Genomic DNA, 20,828 nt, shown 5'->3' with positions numbered 1-20,828 from the left:
TGAAGATGAAGCAGACTCAAGAAAAGTGTCTCAATAAGCAAAGGAGCATGGAAGAGAGAAATCCAGGTTGTGGAGGTGCAACTGGATGCGCGATGCAACAAGTGATGTCTGCACGCTTTCAGTTGCTGGATCATTCACATAAACAGTTGTATCGCTTTGATTGATTCCAGAAACATTCAGGCAAGCATCAGATGTTGATGATTTTTGTATCAGTTGGATGAATGATGAGATTGATGAGTTGGAAGATACAGTGATATTTAATTGAGATGATATCTTCTCCTGTGAGAATCGCAATTTTATGATTTTGTCAATTGTTTTACAGGGTGCAACATCAAATCCGCATCCACTGAAATCAGCTCCTGATGCACCGTTAACGAATCCGTTACCAGAAAAGTTGGTCCAGAAATACACAACAAGAGGGATTATGTATTTCTCGTTGGATGTTGCTCTTTCCCAACCATTCAGTTCATCCAATTCCTCCATCTCAGTCTTACTCATGCTCCAATTGAAATGGATGCTATCAACCACAACATCAAGCATTGTTCCTGCAATAAACACTCTCTTGCCTTTCCAAGCGTTGCATCCGTCAAAAATCATATTCTGAAGTTCAAATTGCATGAGATAGTTCCCTTCTTCAATAAAAATTCCGCCGCCCAATCCATTCTCTTCAGTCTCTTCTTCTCCATTTTTTGTTGCTGAACACTTGTTGAACTCTACGTCTGACATTGTCAACTCTCTGCTGCTTTCCAGCCAAACGTACATCCCTCCGCCTTTAGGGTGGCTCTCTCGAGTGCAACAAGAAGAAAATGAGCTGTTTAACAATTGCACAGCGCTGTTGCTATCACTTTGTTCCTCAATTCTAATGCACCCTCCATCTCCGTCGATCCGTGAAATTCCTGAAACAGTGCTGCTGTTAACCACAAACGTATGGCCATTTTGCATCACTATTGGTGTTGAAGAGCCAAACTTCAGTTTTGTGATCATTTTGAATCTGTTAAGTCTTGTGATGCCATCTGAAATGAAAAGAATGAAAAAGGAAATTGGATGTTGCGGATTGTCCGTGAATGCAATTTCACAATCCTCAATCAAAAGCGAGCTCGATGAGCTGATGAATCCTTTCCGTTCTGCCTTCATCGTCGTTGGAAGGGAAAAGTAAATTTGCAAGACTGACCAGCCAACAGTGGATGACACAAGTACATTTGAGAGACATTCACCTTCGTCTGCCACTATGATATTCTTTTGTTCAGTTGAGGAAGAAGACAGAGTGAATGAGCATGAAGCAATCTCCATCTCATTACCAATTGACGAACTCGTTTCAATCAAGACAGTGCTCAAAAGAGGAGAGATTCTGTTTGCAACACAATATGAGATTGTTGAGCAAGCAAACGCATGTGCTCCACAATGGGGATGATCAGTGCCCTTTTCTCCATCTGCATGTATTGTACTTGTTAACGGACAGATAAAGATATCAAGTGGGATAATGGGATTTTCACTTGCATTTTCTGATCCACACAGTCTGGATGGATCCTCGAAGCACTGCAATTCATCAACAAATCCTAATATGTTTTTGCTGACAATTTTATGGAGCGATATCTCTCTTCCACACTGCACAAACATATCTTTGCCAGATGCTGCTCTGTTTGGCCTCTCATTGGAAAAGCATACACCGCCCGCAACTTCAAACGTTGCATCGAATTCTTCAACACACATCATCAATCCTCCGCCTTTCCCGCTTTGCACATCTGCATCAGGAGCACAACATGTTTCAAATGCTGCTGAACCATTCACCACAAATTCACATTGTTCTTTCAAACGGATGCACACCCCTCCACCACTTGCGCTGTCTGCATCAACGGAGCAGTTCTGAAATATTCCATCTGTAATCACAAAACTTGATCCACTTGACAAGATGCACTCAACACCACATCCATTTCCAATTTGCCTCTTGATATTCTTCATTGTGGTTGCGGTAAAGGCTACATTTACGATTTTCTCTGCAGATATTGTTACCACAGCAACATCTGACAATAATGTGGGGCCTATTTCCACAGAATCAAACAGAACGGTTCCAGCTTTAACATTCAGGACAGACGAGCTGAAAACGGCCGTGTACGATTCTTCTGTTGAAGTGATCAAACATTCTACAACTTCCAGCCATCCTTGCTCCTCTTTAACAGCAAACACTTCAGACAACAATGATACACTTGCATTCCTTTCAAATGTGAGCGCCTTGAAGTGTCCTTTTCCTGATGTTATCTCCACCAGAGCCATGCCGTTTTGAGAGTTTGCAAGCAGCCTCGATTTTCTAATTCCTATCCCTTCCACAGACACACTTAGTGAACATACTGAAATGGATGTTTCAGTGCAATTACATTCCTCGACAGCAATTGTGAGCATCTGTATCTCTGGAACAGTTACGCTCACAGCAAAGCCAACTGTTTTGCATCTTCTTCCTGGTTCATCCGAAGTGTCAGATGATCCACATGCCTCGTGATCCAAGCCTAATGATCCGTGAACAAGAATGGGATGGAAGACGATTGTTGGAATCCAGTTGTTGTGCTGTTGTGAAGCCTTCACTACTCTATTTTTTTGTGTAGCAGTTGTTGAACGGCATAAAACAAAGGTATTCTCATTGATAGCAGTCCAGCCATCATTGATGAACACATCATGTCCTTTGTTTTCAGCAGAGTTGTTTGCAAAAAAACAATAAAGTACCTTTGAAGGATGTGTCCCTGGGACTATGTCCCAACATATACCTCCTCCGCATTGCTCGCTTGTACAATTACAAAGCATACAATCAGTAACAACTGCCCATCCCATTTTGTGAAAGCCAATGCTTCCTCCTAAATATTCTTGCGTTTTCTTTTGACAATTTTTAAAATTGCAAGAATCGATAATCCCTTGGGTGTCACTTTCGTAAACCATTAAACTCCCACCAACATGATTAGTTGTGCAGCCTGTTGAATTCGAGAGTTTAATAGAAAAAGAATAAACGTAGTACAAATCAACTGCTCCACCAGATGCGTTTGCGACACATTGATTGAAACTTGTTGATGTCAAGTTCAAATTTTTTCCTCCGACTCTGAAAGAAATAGCACCTCCACAATATGATGAGTAGCAATCGTTGAATGAACATTTACAAACTGTTAATAATCCTGAAGAAGTGAATAAAATGGCACCTCCATTTCCATTGGAGCCTTCATTGTGTTGAAGTGTCTGAAAAATGCAATCGATATATGTTGCATCTCCTGAAGAGATATTTTGATTTAACATTGAATCATTTTTTATGAATGGATCAAGATTGTCTTTTCTCAAGCAACGCACATACGATGTGTTCGATGAGAAATGATTGAATTCAAAAGAATTCAATGCATTAAATAATCCGCCATTGAAAGGTGAATCGACACACTGAATTATGCATCCTTCAACAACGGATTGCGTATGACCTGTATCATTCACATACACATCATTCAATATTGTACTGTGAGTGATATTCACAAACAGTGAATTGACCAACGATATTTCATATATTCCAGTTGATGCTACAAAGGGAGTGCTGCAAATGGAGCAATATGACTCAAAAATTGATGATATAATTGTGAGTGAACAATGCGATTTGTGCGAAATAATCTTTGGACAAGCAGCGACTGAAGTGAAATTTGGAGAGTATTGAATGTGTTGAACAGAGATATTGATGAGCGAAACATTACCATTCATCAACAAAGCAATATGTGCAGGAGAATGCCGATCGAAAACGACGCGACAATTTTTGATTATAGCACTTCCAGATTCAACATGAATGACGCTGTTGTTGGTAGTGTAAGCTTTCAATAAACCATTCAGAAAACCGCAGCTGGAATTGAGTACTCTTGCGTAATTCCTTATTGTTGTATGCTCCAGCTTGAATGGTTTTGGGAATGAAATTTCTCCATTTTTCAGTCGAGCGAAGTGCGACATTTCTTTTTCTTTGCCAGACAAATGAACTTCTGAGCATGTGCCTTTTTTGTTGCTTTTTATTTGTTTTGAAGCATTCTGGTACTTATTGGTGTTTTCAGCAATACTTGGCGTCGCACATTTTGTGAATGATTTAATGCATTCACTCTTCTTTTTCATTGAAGTTTCTTCATAAAAGTTGGGTATACTCTGGTTTTTATCCGGAAGATTGTTGTTTTTATTTGAATTTTTGTAAGTGGACGTGTGTTGTGATCTGTAAGACTGTTGAAGGTGGAAAAGCAAGACGATGATGATGGCATTTTTGAGTGTCAACATGCAAGAGCAATGAGTATTATTCAAATGCTAGAGATCTGAAGGTTAATGGTTAATGATTGATCTTTATCAAAAAACTCAACAGTTGTTATTTCCATTTAAAAGGAATTGTTTTTTATTTCCATATACTTCCTTTTTAGATAAACCAAATATAAAATTGTTGAAAAAATTAATTTTTTATTTGGATGGAAATTTTTGATCATGAGTTTTTTCTGTTAATTTTGTTCAGATTCAACATAAATTAATAGATAAAATGAAACAATTTTTGTGAATTGCTTTATTATTCTTTTTAAATTTTTATATCAAACTAGAAAAGTCCTCAGCAAATGATTAAAAGTTGTGATCATGATTTGATTTTTAATTTTTGTTTCAAATGCTTAACAGAAACATTTTTTTTCTCGCAACAATTCGCATATGTGTTAAAAATCCTTGGATTTTGTTTTTGAAATGCTCTTTCAAAAAATAATTGTGTTGGTTAAATTGTTTCATTCAGTTTCTCATTTTCAAAAACAAAACTCACAATTATATAAACTTTATATTTTTTTTTTTTAATTTTTTCTCTTAAACAATCTTTGAATGATTTAAAAGAAAATTGTGAGAGAAAAAATCGAAAGAAGTCCGATCCTTTTTAAGAATCACATTTTCGTCAAAGTTTTTATCTAAAATTTGTTCTTGCAATTGCCATGTCATAAACTATAAGTGTTCCATATTTCAGTTTATTTTTTCCAAATTCCATTGGAAAAAAAAGTTGTTCAAAACTCGAAAGAAAGTGTAATGTGAAAAAGGATTATACAGATTATCATTCAGACAATGCTTGTTTGTTTCATTTTGATTGTTGCATATAAACTATCATATAAGGCTTACATGGAAAATTCTAAAAAGTATTATTTCAATAGATGAAATTTGAATAAAAATTTTCTATTTAAATAACTTCATTTTATTCGAATAAAACATAACTTTATTTGAATAAAACTTTCTTTATTCAAATAAGCTCACTTCATTTAGAAATTCCCAACTTCATTTGAGTTTCTGTTTTGTTATGATTTTAAAAAGAACAGAATAATGAACATTATAATTTGAATGTTTGATAAAAATTATTTATATGTATTTTTCTCTCTTGTGTAAAAGTGAAATTATGATTTCATTTTTCTGAAATTCAAATAAATGAACACATTAGTTTGGATGCAATTAAAGGAAATTCCAAACACATAAACTTTAAAATACATTAATCAAAAGCAATTTTCAATGTTTCTCTGAGTGAGTTTGTTGAGTGAAAACTATTATATAAAAAAAAATATGGAATTTATAGAATTCAGATGTTCGAAATTTGGTTTACAAGACAACAGATCTTATGAAAGAGAAATTCTAGGAGCACACAAGTTCTTTTAGAGAGGAAGTTCACAACTTTTATACGCATATTGTTGATGGAAGGTGAAATAAAGATTTATAGTTCAATTGTGTCTTCTTGGCGCATTGATGTTGCACTGATCTTTAAATATGCAGATACGAACGAGAAAAAATGCATTAGGTTTGTGTTGAATGTTTGTTTTTGTTGAACTGTGATGGATGGATTGTTATTTTATCATATGAATATTCAAAAATTAGTACATGGTGATGAAATGAAAATGCGGAAAAAAACAACGAACAACAGAACAGAAATAAATCGAATTGCTTTGAAGAAGAAGAAATCAGTTTTCAGCAAGATGAAGAATAGTGAGGAAAGGGTTTTTTTTAAAGAAAGAAAGACTGGTGAGAAAAAGTGGAAATACGAAAATTGAGAGTGTTCATGATTCACAAAACTTCAAATATTTATTCTGGTTGAGGGAATGCTTAAGTTGAAAGATATTTTTTATCTAAGAAAAGGAATTTAAAGAGGAAATGAGGAAATGAAGAAACAGAAATGAATTGCCCATTGTTACCTATTTTTTGTTGACAAGAGGTGAATGGGCAAGTTGGATGTTTGAAGGATTCAGTGGAAACTGCTTGCCAGAAGAATATGCAACCAAAGAAGAATAATTCAGATTCACATGTGTTTTTACGAGAGTCTTTGTATTTGTTGTCGATAACCTTCATTATTCCAAATATCAAATAATTTCATCAATAACTTCTTCTTTTTCTTCTTTTTCTTCTTCATATCCTTCGAACTGCAATGATCTGTTCCTGCCTTCTCGCCCTCACTTATCGCTGGTGGGGATTCAACGCAGAAACACTCGAAAACACATTCTTTCACCTTCAATGAAATACTGCTTCTCATGTGCCGTAGAAAGCAAAGGTTAATTTTCATCGTCTCTTCATTCTTCTTCTTCCTCTTTTTCTTCTTCCAGATCAAGTTCCGCTTTCTTCATCTGTTTCATCAATCCGATTTGGAGCAGAATGCCAATTTGATTCACCATACTCGAGGCAGATAATCGAAGAGAAGAAGGCTGCAGAAGATGATCAATCACCATCAGCGCCTGTGATTGACTCTTCGGATGCCTCTGTGGTGATGGAGTCAAACACGTAGGTGGCAGTGATGGACGACATCGAGAGGCGGCTGCGGATTGTTGTGCCTGAGATAGCTGGGGTGATGCGCGGCACATGCCGCTGTCGCGGCTTGCGCTGCGGACGCTGCTGGGATATGAAGTGGAGCGGCGGGCGATGCTGTATGGGGTTGTTCTGTGTGCCTACGATATGATGCTTTTGGCAATGCTTTCTGTTCCGCTGGTGGAACCGCTTCAGTTGCTTGTTGCGTTAGTGGGCACGAAGTCGGGGAACATGAAGGTATTTGTGGAGGCGGATGTGAATGCGTTCCCGTCAATCTACAATCTGTTTGACCCTTCACTGCAGATATGGTGATCGCCGAAGTCGAGGCGTATGGAGGTGAAGCTGGACGACGAGGTGATGGGGCGAGGGGTTGCAGTGTGTGAAGAAGGAGAGATTGTGGAGAAGGTGCTGGAGGCGGCGAGGCTGAGGATGGAGAATTTGGTTGTTTCCAGCAGCGATTACGCTGGCGGTGCTGGAGGAGCGGGAAGAGGCAGAGGAAGGAGAAAGGGGATGCAAAGAGGGAGACAAAGAGGGAGAAGAAAAGGGAGGGAGAAAGGGAGGTGATGGGAATGAAGTGAAAGGTGGGTATCCGGCAGCGCACAGAGAGTTTGTGGAGAGAATCAAAGAGAACCAGGGGAAGCTGGAAGAGGCGATTGCGCAGATGGTTGTGGAGGCGCTTGGGATGAGTGGGCTGAGGTTTGTGAAGGCGGAGACACATGAAGAGACAGACTAACAGTAATTTACAGAAAGTGAAGGATGCAGTTCTTCTCCATCCGATAACGTCCAACAGGAGAACAGGAGAGCAGAAGAAGAATCAGCAGATGGGTCTTTGGACATAACTTTAGATGGAAGTTCAGATGGAGAAAAGAAAGATGAGGAACAAATGCAAATATCGAAGAATGATTTGGCGATATTTGAGGAGTCAGAGATAGAGAGAAGTTCGATTGATATTGAGAAGGAAGAGGAGGAGGAGGAAGAAGAGAAAGTTGATGGAGACATGAAGTTTATTTTTTTGAAATATAAAGAACAAAAGCAGAAAGAGGAAATAATACATGAGGTTTTGGAGAAGTGGACACGGAAGCTGTAGCTTCAGCTTCACATTAAAAAGGTATATTTTCACAAACATAGTCGATGCGGAAGGAATAGGAAGAGAGGGTGAGGAAGAGAATGAAGAGAATGAAGAGATGAAATTTCTCATGAATTTTCATTTGAAAAAAAGGAGATAAGATGATTGGAGGCCAACTGTTGCACTCAGCATTATAAGCTGTATTGTTGTTCCACGCTCTTTTCGTTGGAGTTGTTGAGCCACATTGCTGGAAAGGAGATTGAGTAATGCTGCTGCCATTGAAAAACACATCATTCCCTCTGCCATTAGTTGCAATATTTCCATCGAAGAAACAAAATATGATGAATTTTACTCCACTCATCCAAGTGAAGGTGTTTGTGCAGCACAGCGCAGCACCACCGTAGGTGGTTGGATTTTCGACTTTGTTGTTTATAAACTGACAATCATTTACCAAAAACTGACTTGGTTTGTTGCTTGGAGGGTAATGAAATGTTAAAGAACCAGCAGCATCACCACCAGAATTTGAAATACACTTGCATGTTGTGAACAGGAATTGTCCGTTTGATGGAAAAGCACCAATACAGAAATACCATCCAGTTCCGCACCAATTTGTGATCGAACAACTTTCTACTCTGTTTTCTGAAAATGAATAATTGGTTGAGTGGATGGAGAGGGATGAGTGAAGGGAGAATGAGGGGATTGAATTGGAGTTGGTGGAAGTGGAAGAAGAGGAAGAAATGGTTGAGGTGAATGGATTGAGTGGATATGAAGGATGGGATGGAAGAGATAGATGGGATTGGGGAGATGAGATGTTGGAGAAGAGGGTGTTTGAGAGATGGAGATTGAGGTGAATTTGGAGGTGGGGATGAGAACGGCGATGGATATGGAGAGGGGAAGGAGAAAAAAGGAAGGAATTGTGAAGAGAGATGAAAGAGGAGAAAAAAGAATCAGAGACGGAGAAGGAGGCAGGGATTTGGGGATTTGCATCTGGGAGGAGATAATATGGGATGAAAAAGAGTTGGAAGGAGAGGAAGAAGAAAAAAGAAAATCATGTTTGTCAACTTACACGCTTCATTTCGTACACTTTTGCAGTTATTTGTATTTCATAAAATGAAACTGTTCGGAGCATTTCACTTTTCCTCTCAACATTTTTATCCTAATGAAAATCGTATCATCTGTGTTTTTTCCAAAATAAACATACAAATATTAGTGAAATAAACCTTAAACTCTCAAAATTTTTCTTTTCTTTTTTTTTTTGCCTTTGAAGCACATTTTGGTGGAATTTAGTAACATTTCCAATTAAAAACAAAAAAATAAAAATTGTTAAAAAAAATTGTATTATTTATTCTTTTAAAAACAACACCAAATGTATCAATTAGTTATTTAGAAAGATAAAACATAATTTTTTTAAATACCTTTCAAGATGGATTTCAGCGTTAATTTGAATAAATTATCTTCATTTAAAATATACCAACTTCATTTAAAATAAACAAATTTCATTTGAATAAAATGAGTTTATTTGAATTGAAGAAGTCTATTCAAATTTCATCTAATGATAAAATTTATTGTTCCCCTCTGACTTATATTTCCAATGAAATTATTTGTTCAAATGGAGCGAAAATTTTGGCATTTTGAAAAAAACAGAGATTTGTTCAAAACTTTTTCTGCAATCATATCATCACAAAAATTTTATCACATGCAAAATAATATAGAAAAATTCTAAAATTGAGAAAAATCTTTGAAGCAATGTGTTGAACAAAATACTTAAAGCAAAATATTTCGTCCTAAATAAATAAAAAATGAAAAAAAAAAAAAAAAGAAAGAAAGAGAAAGAAAGAAAAAGAAAGAAAGAAAGGAAGAAATAAAGAAAGAAATAAAGAAAGAAATAAAGAAATAAAGAAAGAAAGAAATAAAGAAAGAAAGAAAGAAAGAAAGAAAGAAAGAAAGAAATAAAGAAAGAAAGAAATAAAGAAAGAAAGAAAAAAAGAAAGAAAGAAAGAAAGAAAAAAAGAAAGAAAGAAAGAGAAAGAAAGAAAAAGAAAGAAAGAAAAAGAAAGAAAGAAAGAAAGAAAGAAAGAAAGAAAGAAAGAAAGAAATAAAGAAAGAAAGAAATAAAGAAAGAAAGAAAAAAAGAAAGAAAGAAAGAAAGAAAAAAAGAAAGAAAGAAAGAGAAAGAAAGAAAAAGAAAGAAAGAAAGAAAGAAAGAAAGAAAGAAAGAAAGAAATAAAGAAAGAAAGAAATAAAGAAAGAAAGAAAAAAAGAAAGAAAGAAAGAAAGAAAAAAAGAAAGAAAGAAAGAGAAAGAAAGAAAAAGAAAGAAAGAAAAAGAAAGAAAGAAAGAAAGAAAGAAAGAAAGAAAGAAAGAAATAAAGAAAGAAAGAAATAAAGAAAGAAAGAAAAAAAGAAAGAAAGAAAGAAAGAAAAAAAGAAAGAAAGAAAGAGAAAGAAAGAAAAAGAAAGAAAGAAAGAAAGAAAGAAAGAAAGAAAGAAATAAATAAAGAAAGAAAGAAATAAAGAAAGAAAGAAAAAAAGAAAGAAAGAAAGAAAGAAAAAAAGAAAGAAAGAAAGAGAAAGAAAGAAAAAGAAAGAAAGAAAAAGAAAGAAAGAAAGAAAGAAAGAAAGAAAGAAAGAAAGAAATAAAGAAAGAAAGAAATAAAGAAAGAAAGAAAAAAAGAAAGAAAGAAAGAAAGAAAAAAAGAAAGAAAGAAAGAGAAAGAAAGAAAAAGAAAGAAAGAAAGAAAGAAAGAAAGAAAAAAAAAAGAAAGAAAGAAAGAAAGAAAAAATTAAAAATTACAAAAAATGTTCCATAATTTCTGTTTTTTTTAATCATCCCAAAAAGATGATTTTGATATTTTCTTTCTTGGTGCTTGGTGGTGTTTGCAGCAGCGAGAGCACTGGGTTTTGCTTGGGGGATGGAGCATCGGACAAAATGGGCTTGAAGAAAGGACGGATAACGAAGATGAGATTGAAACACCCTCTCGAGAACGAAGGAACCAAAAACAAAGAATGGTTGTGTGCATTGGGAGATACAGGGAACAGGAAGCAGATGGAAGAGGATTGGAAAAATGATCTTTCTGGTTTGATGTCAGAGGTGGCAGGCACATGGAGGACTCAAAATGCCTCGAGTATGCTTGTTGGAATGGCTTTCGTGCAGCAGAAGACAAGAAGCCTTTTCATCGTTGAAAAATATTCGGCTGTTTGCATTTGTTCAAGTATTTTGGTGAGAGATGCCAATTCTCCAATTTCTTTTGAAAATCGAGAATCTGTTCTCCGCTTTGTCAATTTGACGCTTGAGCACGAATCGCAGAACGAAGCTGTGCAGTCCATCTGCTTTGCTGAAGGGAAAGAGTCATCAATCTCAATGGATAATTGCTTGGTCAGCGATTTGAGGTTCTGTGGAAGTGGGCTGATTTGTGGGATTGACAGCCACTCTTTTTCCATCAAAAATACAATCATACACAACATCACAAGAGAAGGAAAGCTATTGCAAACGGACAAGCCCAGTGCCATTGGAAGAAAAACGGAGGAAAGCTCCATTGAAAACTGCCTGTTGATTTCAACAGAAAATGCATTTTTTGGCTCTGTCATTTTTGGTCTGAAAGGTGCTGTCCGTTTTCATTGCAAAAATACATCTGTAATCAGCAACAGAGGTCGCAATGATGGATATACAAGCCAAAGCAGGATCAACACTTCAGACTCGGTGTCATTGAGTAATTCTGAATGGATTGATTGCAATTCAACAACAAATGGAGGCGCCATTCATATAACAGGGAACACTGCATCCACCCTCACTCTTTCAAATTGCTATTTTCAAGGAAATATTGCGCAAAGTGGAAGGGGAGGCGCAATATACGCAGCATCTATTTCTCAGATTTCCATTTGTGACTCTATTTTTTTGAACTGCCAAGCTACGAATGGAAACTTTGATGAAGAGGGAGGCGCAATTTGCATCGAAAGTCCTCAGAATACATACATCATTAAAAATAGCTCATTCAGAAATTGCTTTGCAGGCAACGATGGTGGTGGATTGTGTGTTTATGCGAAATCAAACAATGCAACCGGTGATTGTATTTCCGATTGTTTGTTTTACAACTGCACAACGTCAAACTCTTCATCGCCAATTGGAGGAGGGACTCAGATTTGGAATATGATCGCATATCCAAACATTTCTAATTGCCAATTTACAAAGAATTATGCCTTTTGGGGAGGTGGAGGTATCTCAATAAGTGGCTCTCAAAATGTGTCGATAAAAGTCTTATTTTTTTGCTTTTTCCATGAAAACACGGGAGGCGTTGGAGGTTGTGATATTCTCTTACAAAATCAAAGCAGCAATGCGATAGACAGAAATTGCTATTCAACTCGTCAGACTGGAATTCGTGTTGGTATAGACTTCTATTCAATCGTTGATCGAAGTGAATGGCTAAGGAATGATGGAGGAAGAGTCAGATTTGTTTCTTCGATTGAAACACAACCTCATGCAATGGATGCATTTGTATGTGGAATTAATGAATCTTATCCATGCAGCACCATCAGCTATTGTTTGACTCAACTGATTCCAGAATTTGTGAAGGATATCAAAATACTCACTGGAATAATAATCGTGACAAAAAATGTGGATTGTGGAGCAGATGGTTTATCGATTTATGGAGAAAGTGACTTGAGTTCAACAATCCAAACAGAATTAGAAGCAGCTGGCTTGTCTCTTTTTTCTGCCTCAACAGGCACTTTGACTGTGAATGACATTTCCCTTGTTCATAACTCGGCACATGTAAATAATCGTGGCTCAAAGCTGTTTGAGATCGTTGGAACAGGAGAGATGCATATCAGCAGATTAAATATATCTGCTGGAAGCGGACACTCAGCTCAAACAGCATTTTCTACAGAGTTGATAAATATTCAGAATGGGGTGTTGCAGATGGAACGTGTGAATTGGGCAAAGGCTATCTCCGCCGTTTCGTTATTTTCGCTTTCTTCAACATATGAAATTTCATTAACATTGTCTGAGTGTGCCTTTGATGGAATAGAAAGAACAACCAGCGGAGCAGCTGTGATTTCGTTTTCCAACGATAAGGCAAGTATTGAGCTGAATTCTTGTTCGTTTTTTGGATGTGGAAGCACAACATCGACTGATGGAGGTTCAATGATACTGTGTGTCGGTGATGGAAATGAAGTGAAAGTGAATGGCGGATCTTTTGATGAGTGCTTTTGCTCCACATTGAATGGACTTGGAGGAGGAATCCTTCTTCAATTGCTGAATGAAAATCCAGATTTCCTGATATCATCTTCCTTTGGAGCAAACACAGCCAAATGGGGAAGAGATATCTTTGTCCTTTCACCAAATCTGGAAGTTATCGCAAAATCACAAAATATCACATGCGTAACAGCATCAACAGATTCTGCTGATAGAGTGCGAGGATTCGACAACGGAAATACGAGTGTTGCTATCCCTCTGTGCATTTATCTCCTTCCCACACCAGAAGAAATATATGTGAGTAACGCTGAGTCATATGATCATTTACATTGCGGAATTGCTCAATTCCCTTGTTTGACTTTGAAGCACTCACTCACACATCAAACAGAAGAAAAGAAAGTTATTGTGAAGGGAACAATTCCTGTTTGTGATGAATTTGTTTTATCCAGCCAGAAGCATGTTATTCGAGGAAATGATGATCAAAGTGGTTGGACAGTTTCTGACGCAAGCACAACATCCAATTCAGCGTTGTTAACAGCAACCATTGAAACTGAATTGTCAAGGCTCATCTTCTCTCTCCCATCTTCCCTTCCTCTTCATTCCACTTTCATTTCTTCTTCTTCTCAATTAACTTTGTCTCAGTGTTCTCTTTCCCTTCAAAATCCATCATCAGAATTGGAATGTATGTTTTTGTCTGTTAATTCAGGACCCTTGGCTATTGATTCATTCTTGGCTTCATCAATCGTTTTGAATGGATGTCCATTGATCTCGTTATCTGGAAGCAGCACAGAAGCCAACTTGAAAAGCGTTCAACTGAATGAAATTGTCACAAATTATGCATCAGGATTAATAGAAGTGAGGTGCAACGCTTCTCTTCAAATGAGTGACAGTGATATTTCTTCGATCGTTTCATCAGAAGGAATCGCATCCTCACGTCTTATCTCCACAACAGATGCAAAGATAATTGAAATCATTCGAACTGGCATTTCGAACTTTGCAGTGAAAGGTCAAAACGGGGGAGCAATAGAATGCACACTTGAAAGCAGCTGCTCTTTGATGTTTGAAGAAGGAAATCTTAGTTCTTGTAAAAGTGAAGGGGGGAATGGAGGAGGGTTGTGGGTGCAGATGAAAAGTGGATCATCTTTCAGTATTGGCAATGGTACAGAATCTCTTTCAAGCAACGGAAATGAAAATGAACAAGTGAAAAAGATGTGCTTTTCGAGTTGCGAAGCATCCACAAATATTGAAGGCAGCAAAGGATTGGGAGGAGGGATATATATATATTTGGATGAGGAAGCATCTGATTTTGTTTTGAGGAGCGTGCAATTTGATGGATGCAAAGGAAAGAAAGGGAAAGATGTGTTTTTAGATGCAGATGATTTGAGCATTGTGACAAGCACAGCAATATTTTGCTTCGATGCCGATATGAACGAGTTGGATAAGCTGAATGGATTTGAGAGATCAACAACAAATGAAGGATGTGAAATTCCGCTTGTGGTTTATCTGTGGAATAACTTCACAGCACCATGTCATGTTGGTGGTCAGAATGCACATGATTTCAGCGGGTGTGGATATGTTCAGATTCCATGCAACACAATCACAAAAGCAGTGGGATTGAGATTTTCTGGTGAAAAAAAATCGATAAAACTGGATTCGCCGTTTTCGTTTGGAGAAGAACTGAGGATGGACTCAAAAGAATGGATTGTGACTGGAGATGGAAATGCTTCACATTATGGAATTTCATTTGTTTTTTCAGGAATTCAAATCGGAGTATTCGAGACGCACATCCAAACCACATTTAGTGAAGTGGTATTTTCTCTTGAAGAAAGAATTGCATCTTATGAGTGTGTTTTCCATTGTGTTTCCAACAAATTGTCAATTCAGAATTGTGGGGTTATGGCATCTGAAAATCAATTGGATATCTCCTTTGTGAAGATTGAAGGAGGCGAAGTGATGATAAGCAATCTGTTTGGGAATGCAATCAGATGGCAGACAAGTGCAATTGTTGTTGATGGAAGAAGCGGAGGAGCCCCTTCGATCGAAATTATGGAAAGCAACTTTTCCGGAAATGGTGAGCAAAACGGATGTTTGATTGAATGCAGAAACATTCAATATTTAAACGCAAGCCAATGCCATGCTACAGCAATAGATAGGGCTGCTGGAAGCGGAGGCTGCATCAGCATTGATAACAGCAATGATGAAAACGAAAACGTTTCAATCAATATTGAAGAGTGCACTTTTGAGTGTTGTGTGCAATCTGACGAAAGCAGAGGAGGTGCTGTTTTCGTGCAGATGAAGATGAACACTCAATTGAATATTATTTCATGCGCATTCACAGGTTGCACAGCTCCAGGAGGAGAAGATAAAACTGGTTTTGGAGGAGGGATGGCACTGAAGCTGATTGATGACGATTCTTCGTTTGTGATCTCATCCCCCATTTTTGATACAGATAAGCCAAATGTTGCAAAATATGGAAATGACCTGTTTGTCGAATCGCCTAACTTGGCAAAGAGCATCACAAATGCCTCGCTTCCATTTGTATCTGAGAATCTTGTTGATGTTTCATTGGATTCCATGAGAGGCTTTGATGGAAGTGACACAACAAATGCAATTCCACTGGTGTACTTTTGGTTCTCACTTGGGTTAGAGATATTTATTGGGGGCAATGGAAAGGATGTGTGTATTTGTGGATTCTTGGATTATCCGTGTCTGTCGATGGAACATTCGTTGACAAGACTGCCAGAAGGAAATGAAAGGAATATTAATATCATTGGAAAAGGTGTCCTTCAGAAATGTGTTGATATCAGCGGAGTTTCAATAAAATCAAGTGATGAAGAAGTGTGCACTTTGGAATCTGCTTCATCTCTTAAAGGAGCAGAAGGAGCAGCAATGAAGATTTGTGGCATCACCAATTTCGAGCTGATGAAGTTTGTGATTCCATCTTCATTCACAAGCGGAATCAACTATTTGATGCATATAGGATCAAGCGAAGGACTGTTGACGGTGAAAGATTGTTCGTTCACTAAAAAAGGAGACAATAGAGAAGAAATGATTAACTTTGGGCTGATCAAAGCAGATGTAGGAGCTGTTTTGTTGAATTTTGAATCTATCCAATCATTGCGCTTTGAAAAAGATGTTATTTCTGTGCTATCATCAACAATTCTGAATATCAAAAATCTGACAATGAAGGACGTTCAACTTGATAGGGCGAGTGGATTGAGCATATCAAAGAGTTCAGGGAGAGAAAAAAATGAAGAGGAACAAGATATTGTTATTGAGTGGAGTTTATTCGAAGAAGTCACCCAGAACACAACCAATGATATTCCCATCATTCGAAATACCAATGATGATGAGCCATTGAAAATGGTTATTAGAAACACAACGATGAGGAAGTGTGGAGGGTTGAAGTGTGGAAAGGGAGGAGGGATGTTTTGTGTGTTGAATGAGGGAGGAAAGTTTGACTGCTCATTTTGCTCGATTTCTGAGTGCTTCTGCTCAACCACTGGAAGAGGTGGCTGGCTGTTTCTGGGATGCACTTCAACAGTTGAACAACCACTGAATTTTGTTCTCTCCAATATCACATTCAAAGACAACTCTGCGTTCAGAGGGAGAGACGTGTATGTGAGGTGTCACTCAATAGAAAATCAAATAGCAGATGAACAATTCTTGCTGGATTTCAGAGCTCCATTTGTGAAGGAGCTCGCAATATGGGGTTGCACAGCAGACACATTTCTGGATGAAGAAGATCTTTTGTTGAGGGTTGTGAAATATCAGAGCGAGACGATATTTGTGTCTTCTGTTGCAGATAATCATTCAGATAGCAAGCAATGCGGAGAGTTCAGCATGCCATGCAATTCATTGAATGATGGAGTTCAACACATCATTCCATCGTTATTCTCACAGCTGTTGATCTTAGGGGAAACAGATATCTTCCAGAAATGCGATGTTCATGATGTGACCATTCGCTCATTGCAATCTCCTTCTACCGCTTTGGTGCATCTGAACTCAACAATTGCTAGTTATGATGAGGGAAATGTTATCACAACATCAGGGAAAGTTCGGATTGAGAGATTGAATTTCAACTTTGGTCAGCCATTTTCTTATTCAGGAAGTTCTATCATTCATCAAGCAAGTGGGGAACTTTCTTTATCATTTGTTGATTTCTCTTCAGTTGGAGAGTCAGAAAGCGTTGAAGCTGTTGTTCTTAATTCCACATTGCTGAGCATAGAAAATGGAATTCTTCATGTTGACAACTGCTCAATCTCATTCCTTTCATTCAATAAGCCTTCTTTTCTGTTGAGTGGAGATCGCATTTCGTTGGCAAATGCGAAATTGAAACAGATTGAAGCTTCAGAAAATGTATTTGAGCTTGGAGACTGCAAAAATGTTGTATTTGACAGAGTATCTGTTGATGGGGCGAATCTATCTGAAGGTTGCATCTTTTCAATAAACGATATAACTTTGGAAACAATATCTCTTGTGAGCGCTTCATTCGAGAATTGCACTCGCAACTCGCCAGATGCCTCCATTCTCTCAGTGTCTCTTTCATCTTTCACTCATGCAATGTTTTCAAATTGTTCTTGTGAATCTTGCATTTCCACAACACATAAAGGGAGCATTATAAATATCTGTGATTCGGAAAACATTTCGTTGAGCTCATGTAGTTTTTCAGGAATGCTTGCAAATCAACAAGAGTTGGGAAATGATATTGCTGCTGATGGAATCTGCAAATGGAATGGATCTCTTGTGCACATTGAAAATTCCAATCTTCAGTCAAAAGAAATAATGATAAAGAATTCATCGAAAGGAGGAATAACTATAAAAGGAGGAAGAACATTTATCGAAATGGGAATGCTGGCAAACAATAATCCTTTCATTGAAAAATATCCCTCCCTTCGCCGAAACATCATCTGCTCTGATTCTGCCTCAATAACAATTTCCAGCTTGAAAGGTGGAGATGGAGTGAAGGACAATTCTTCACTATGGGTTCTGAATGATGGATGCACACTTGGTGGAATAGCAGGGGAGAGAGAATCACCTTTCTTCATTCCCAAACTGGAATCTGCCCTGGTTGTGGGATCAGAAGCTGAGGAATACAACAAAATCAGGTTCAAAGGATCATTGTTTCTGCCATGTGGTCTGTCTTTCGGTTTGACATACACAACAGGCGATGAGAAGCTGATTGAGAAGTATGATTTTAATGAAGACGGATTCATCTCGGAAGGAGAAGTCGAATGTGTAATTCATAGCAGTAATTTGACAACTGCACTCGCAGAGACAGAAGTTGCTGTGAGCATTCTGTTTGGAAATCCATCGTTTCCATCAAAAACCGAATCGTTCATATTGAAGAATAGAAGCGAGCCCAAGCAAAAAGAAGAAGAAAAATCTGTTGAAAGTGGAAAAGGAGTCAATTCATTGTGGATTATAATTGTTGTTTCTTGCATTGTATTTATCGTCTTGTTGTTGATAATTGTTGCTGTGACTATTAGGTGGAGAAAGCAAAAGAGAAGGACTGAAGAGCTGGAAGTGATTGTGAATGACACAGTGAAGAAGGATCCGAAGGCATTCGAGATGGTGACGATGGAGATGTCACCCGAGGAGCAGTGGCGGAGGGCTGAGAGGGAGGCAGAGAAGAAGAATGAGGAGAGGATCAAGAAGAGGGTGTATGAGACGAATATGGAGCATTCCGAGTCATCAGAGCACCTTCTGTCTGAGAGTGGCTCCACTGAATACATCTTGGGAAAAGACTCGGACAAGATCCCCGAATGGGTGCTGGAGAAGGTTGATGATGAGGAAGAGACAAGAAAGAGATCGCCTTCACCATCCATCTCATCCACTTCAACCACAGACACTTCAGACACTGAATCCACGTTTGTTCGGGGGAGGATCTGTGTCCAACCACCTCATCCATGTCGAATCTGGTGGATGCTATGGCATGTTCATCGCCTCACGAAAAGTTGATTGTGGACTTGAGGGATTCGCTGTTCATGCTTCTTCATGGAAGGAACAAGACAAAGGAGATGGCAATCGGATCCTTGAAAGAGAGGGAGATGACAGCTGCTCAGATCCTGTTCTGGGTGGCCAATCTCGCACTCCATTCATTTGATGAAGAAAACGAATTGCCTTCTCTTACCAACCTCAGCCCTCACATTGTTCTCTTCTCAGAACACATGGTTATCTGCATTGCCCTCCACTCCGACTGCTCCTCAGACTCAGACACTTCATCCATCTCTTCTTCCACCTCGACAATTGTCACCTCTTCCTCTGATGTTTCTGTGAAGAGCGAGAGATTCTCAAAATCACCACCACCTTCGTCGGCCTTTGAGGATGAGGATGACTTCAAAAAGAGTGTCTGCGGTGGAAGGCACCAGAGCTGCTGATCAACAAGAAGATGGGAGCAACAAAGAAGACAGTTGCGTTCTCGATTGGGATGATGCTGTGGGAGAGTCTGACGCTGGAGATCCCGTTTGGCGAGTATGAGGCAGTAATAGCTGGAGACAAAATTACAAAAGGCGAAAGGCCAAAATTGGACGTTGTCCAATGTTCTGCTTTCTATATCCTTGTGAAGAATTGCGTGTCACAATCGCCGTCTGCACGCCCTTCTCTTTTTGAGCTCAAAAGAGACTTTATAACTCATTTCCCGTCTGGTGCTGCGATCCTCACAGTTACAGATGCAATTGGCTTTGAGAATGCCACAGACAATGTCGATGGAAGCGAGACGCTCATCGATTCGGAAATCAGAAGCACCCAAACAGAAACGTGAAACCTATCTTTTGCGCCTAATTCATTTCATCTGATAGAGTATTCTATCATTTAGCATATGTTATGCTTCCATTTTCTTTCTTGCCTTCAATTTTTCGTGTATTACTTGTCGTTTTCACTCATTTTCCGTTCATTTCCATCTCAGAATCTCAGCTGTTCTCAACGATAGAACTCTGCATATATCCTTGCTTTTCAATTTGATTATTGCGAGAAAAATCTTGCAATGAAGAAAAAAAATATCGATCGATTTTCAAAATGTTTATTTTTCCGATTCCTTTTTGGCGTTTGGATGTGAGCATTCGCATGCGTTCATCTAAATTTATTGGTGATATGGAGCGAGCTGCAGAAAATGAAATGCTTTTCCAAAGATAAATGAATGCGTTTTCCAATCAAGCAGCACAATCTTTTCGATTATCTCCTGCCTCTCTCATCAAAACAGCAAATTTTTAGCAAATCCTTCTCGGATGTCTTTTCGTTTTTCATATGGTTCTTGTCGTGAACCCTGTAAATGCGCCAGTAAATCAAAGTTAACGCTTGCTCTGCAAATCGTGAGTTTTGCTCAAGTCGAAATCTGCTCTTCTGCCAGCCAGGAAAAATCGCAAAAGCAGCCCAGGCCCATGAAAATACATTATTTGCAATCTGTATTTGTTTTGATCCTCCGATTCTCCAACACTCACATGGAAAAGTGAGCCAACACGGAGGAATAGTATCTTCCCTAGCTTCATAGAATCCTTGCTCATTTCGTTCAAAATGCATTCCTCCAAGCAAAATAAATTAAGGAAATTCATCGTTGCGCATGATGGCATGATCCTGCTTCCAAGCTCAAAAAAAGTGTCAAATATTCCGTTTATTGTTTCTTCACTTTTCCTCTCCAAAAAAATCCCTGAACGTGTTCCTAACAGATTGATAATCTTCCACTTTCAGATCTTATCCGTAGCAACGGTAACAATGAGATGCATGTTTGAGAGCGCGCGGAAGGAGCAGAACAAGTATTTAATAATACGCAGAACTGAAGTCTTTT

At 38.1% G+C, this 20,828-nt stretch overlaps 3 protein-coding genes across 3 annotated transcripts; 2 read left to right on the top strand and 1 right to left on the bottom strand.

Moving 5' to 3' along the window:
- Positions 1-30: 30 nt before the first annotated feature.
- MONOS_14716 (uncharacterized protein) lies at positions 31-3,273 on the bottom strand (the record flags this gene model as incomplete). The annotated part of the gene is made up of 1 exon (XM_067867543.1): positions 31-3,273. One exon carries the CDS (start codon positions 3,271-3,273, stop codon positions 31-33), a length of 3,243 nt encoding a protein of 1,080 aa, XP_067724577.1.
- A 3,505-nt stretch (positions 3,274-6,778) lies between these two features.
- MONOS_14717 (uncharacterized protein) lies at positions 6,779-7,876 on the top strand (the record flags this gene model as incomplete). Its single annotated transcript, XM_067867544.1, has 4 exons — positions 6,779-6,908; positions 7,093-7,164; positions 7,242-7,485; positions 7,540-7,876. 4 exons carry the CDS (start codon positions 6,779-6,781, stop codon positions 7,874-7,876), a joined length of 783 nt encoding a protein of 260 aa, XP_067724576.1.
- Positions 7,877-10,693: 2,817 nt separating this feature from the next.
- MONOS_14714 (uncharacterized protein) lies at positions 10,694-19,006 on the top strand (the record flags this gene model as incomplete). The annotated part of the gene is made up of 1 exon (XM_067867541.1): positions 10,694-19,006. One exon carries the CDS (start codon positions 10,694-10,696, stop codon positions 19,004-19,006), a length of 8,313 nt encoding a protein of 2,770 aa, XP_067724575.1.
- Between the last annotated feature and the right edge of the window lie 1,822 nt (positions 19,007-20,828).

This window comes from Monocercomonoides exilis (genome assembly GCF_001643675.1).
Source record: "Monocercomonoides exilis strain PA203 chromosome Unknown scaffold32-1190040, whole genome shotgun sequence".
Lineage (NCBI taxonomy): Eukaryota > Preaxostyla > Oxymonadida > Polymastigidae > Monocercomonoides > Monocercomonoides exilis.
The sequence above is the reverse complement of the archived record's forward strand: the minus strand, read 5'-3'. Positions and strand labels throughout refer to the sequence as shown.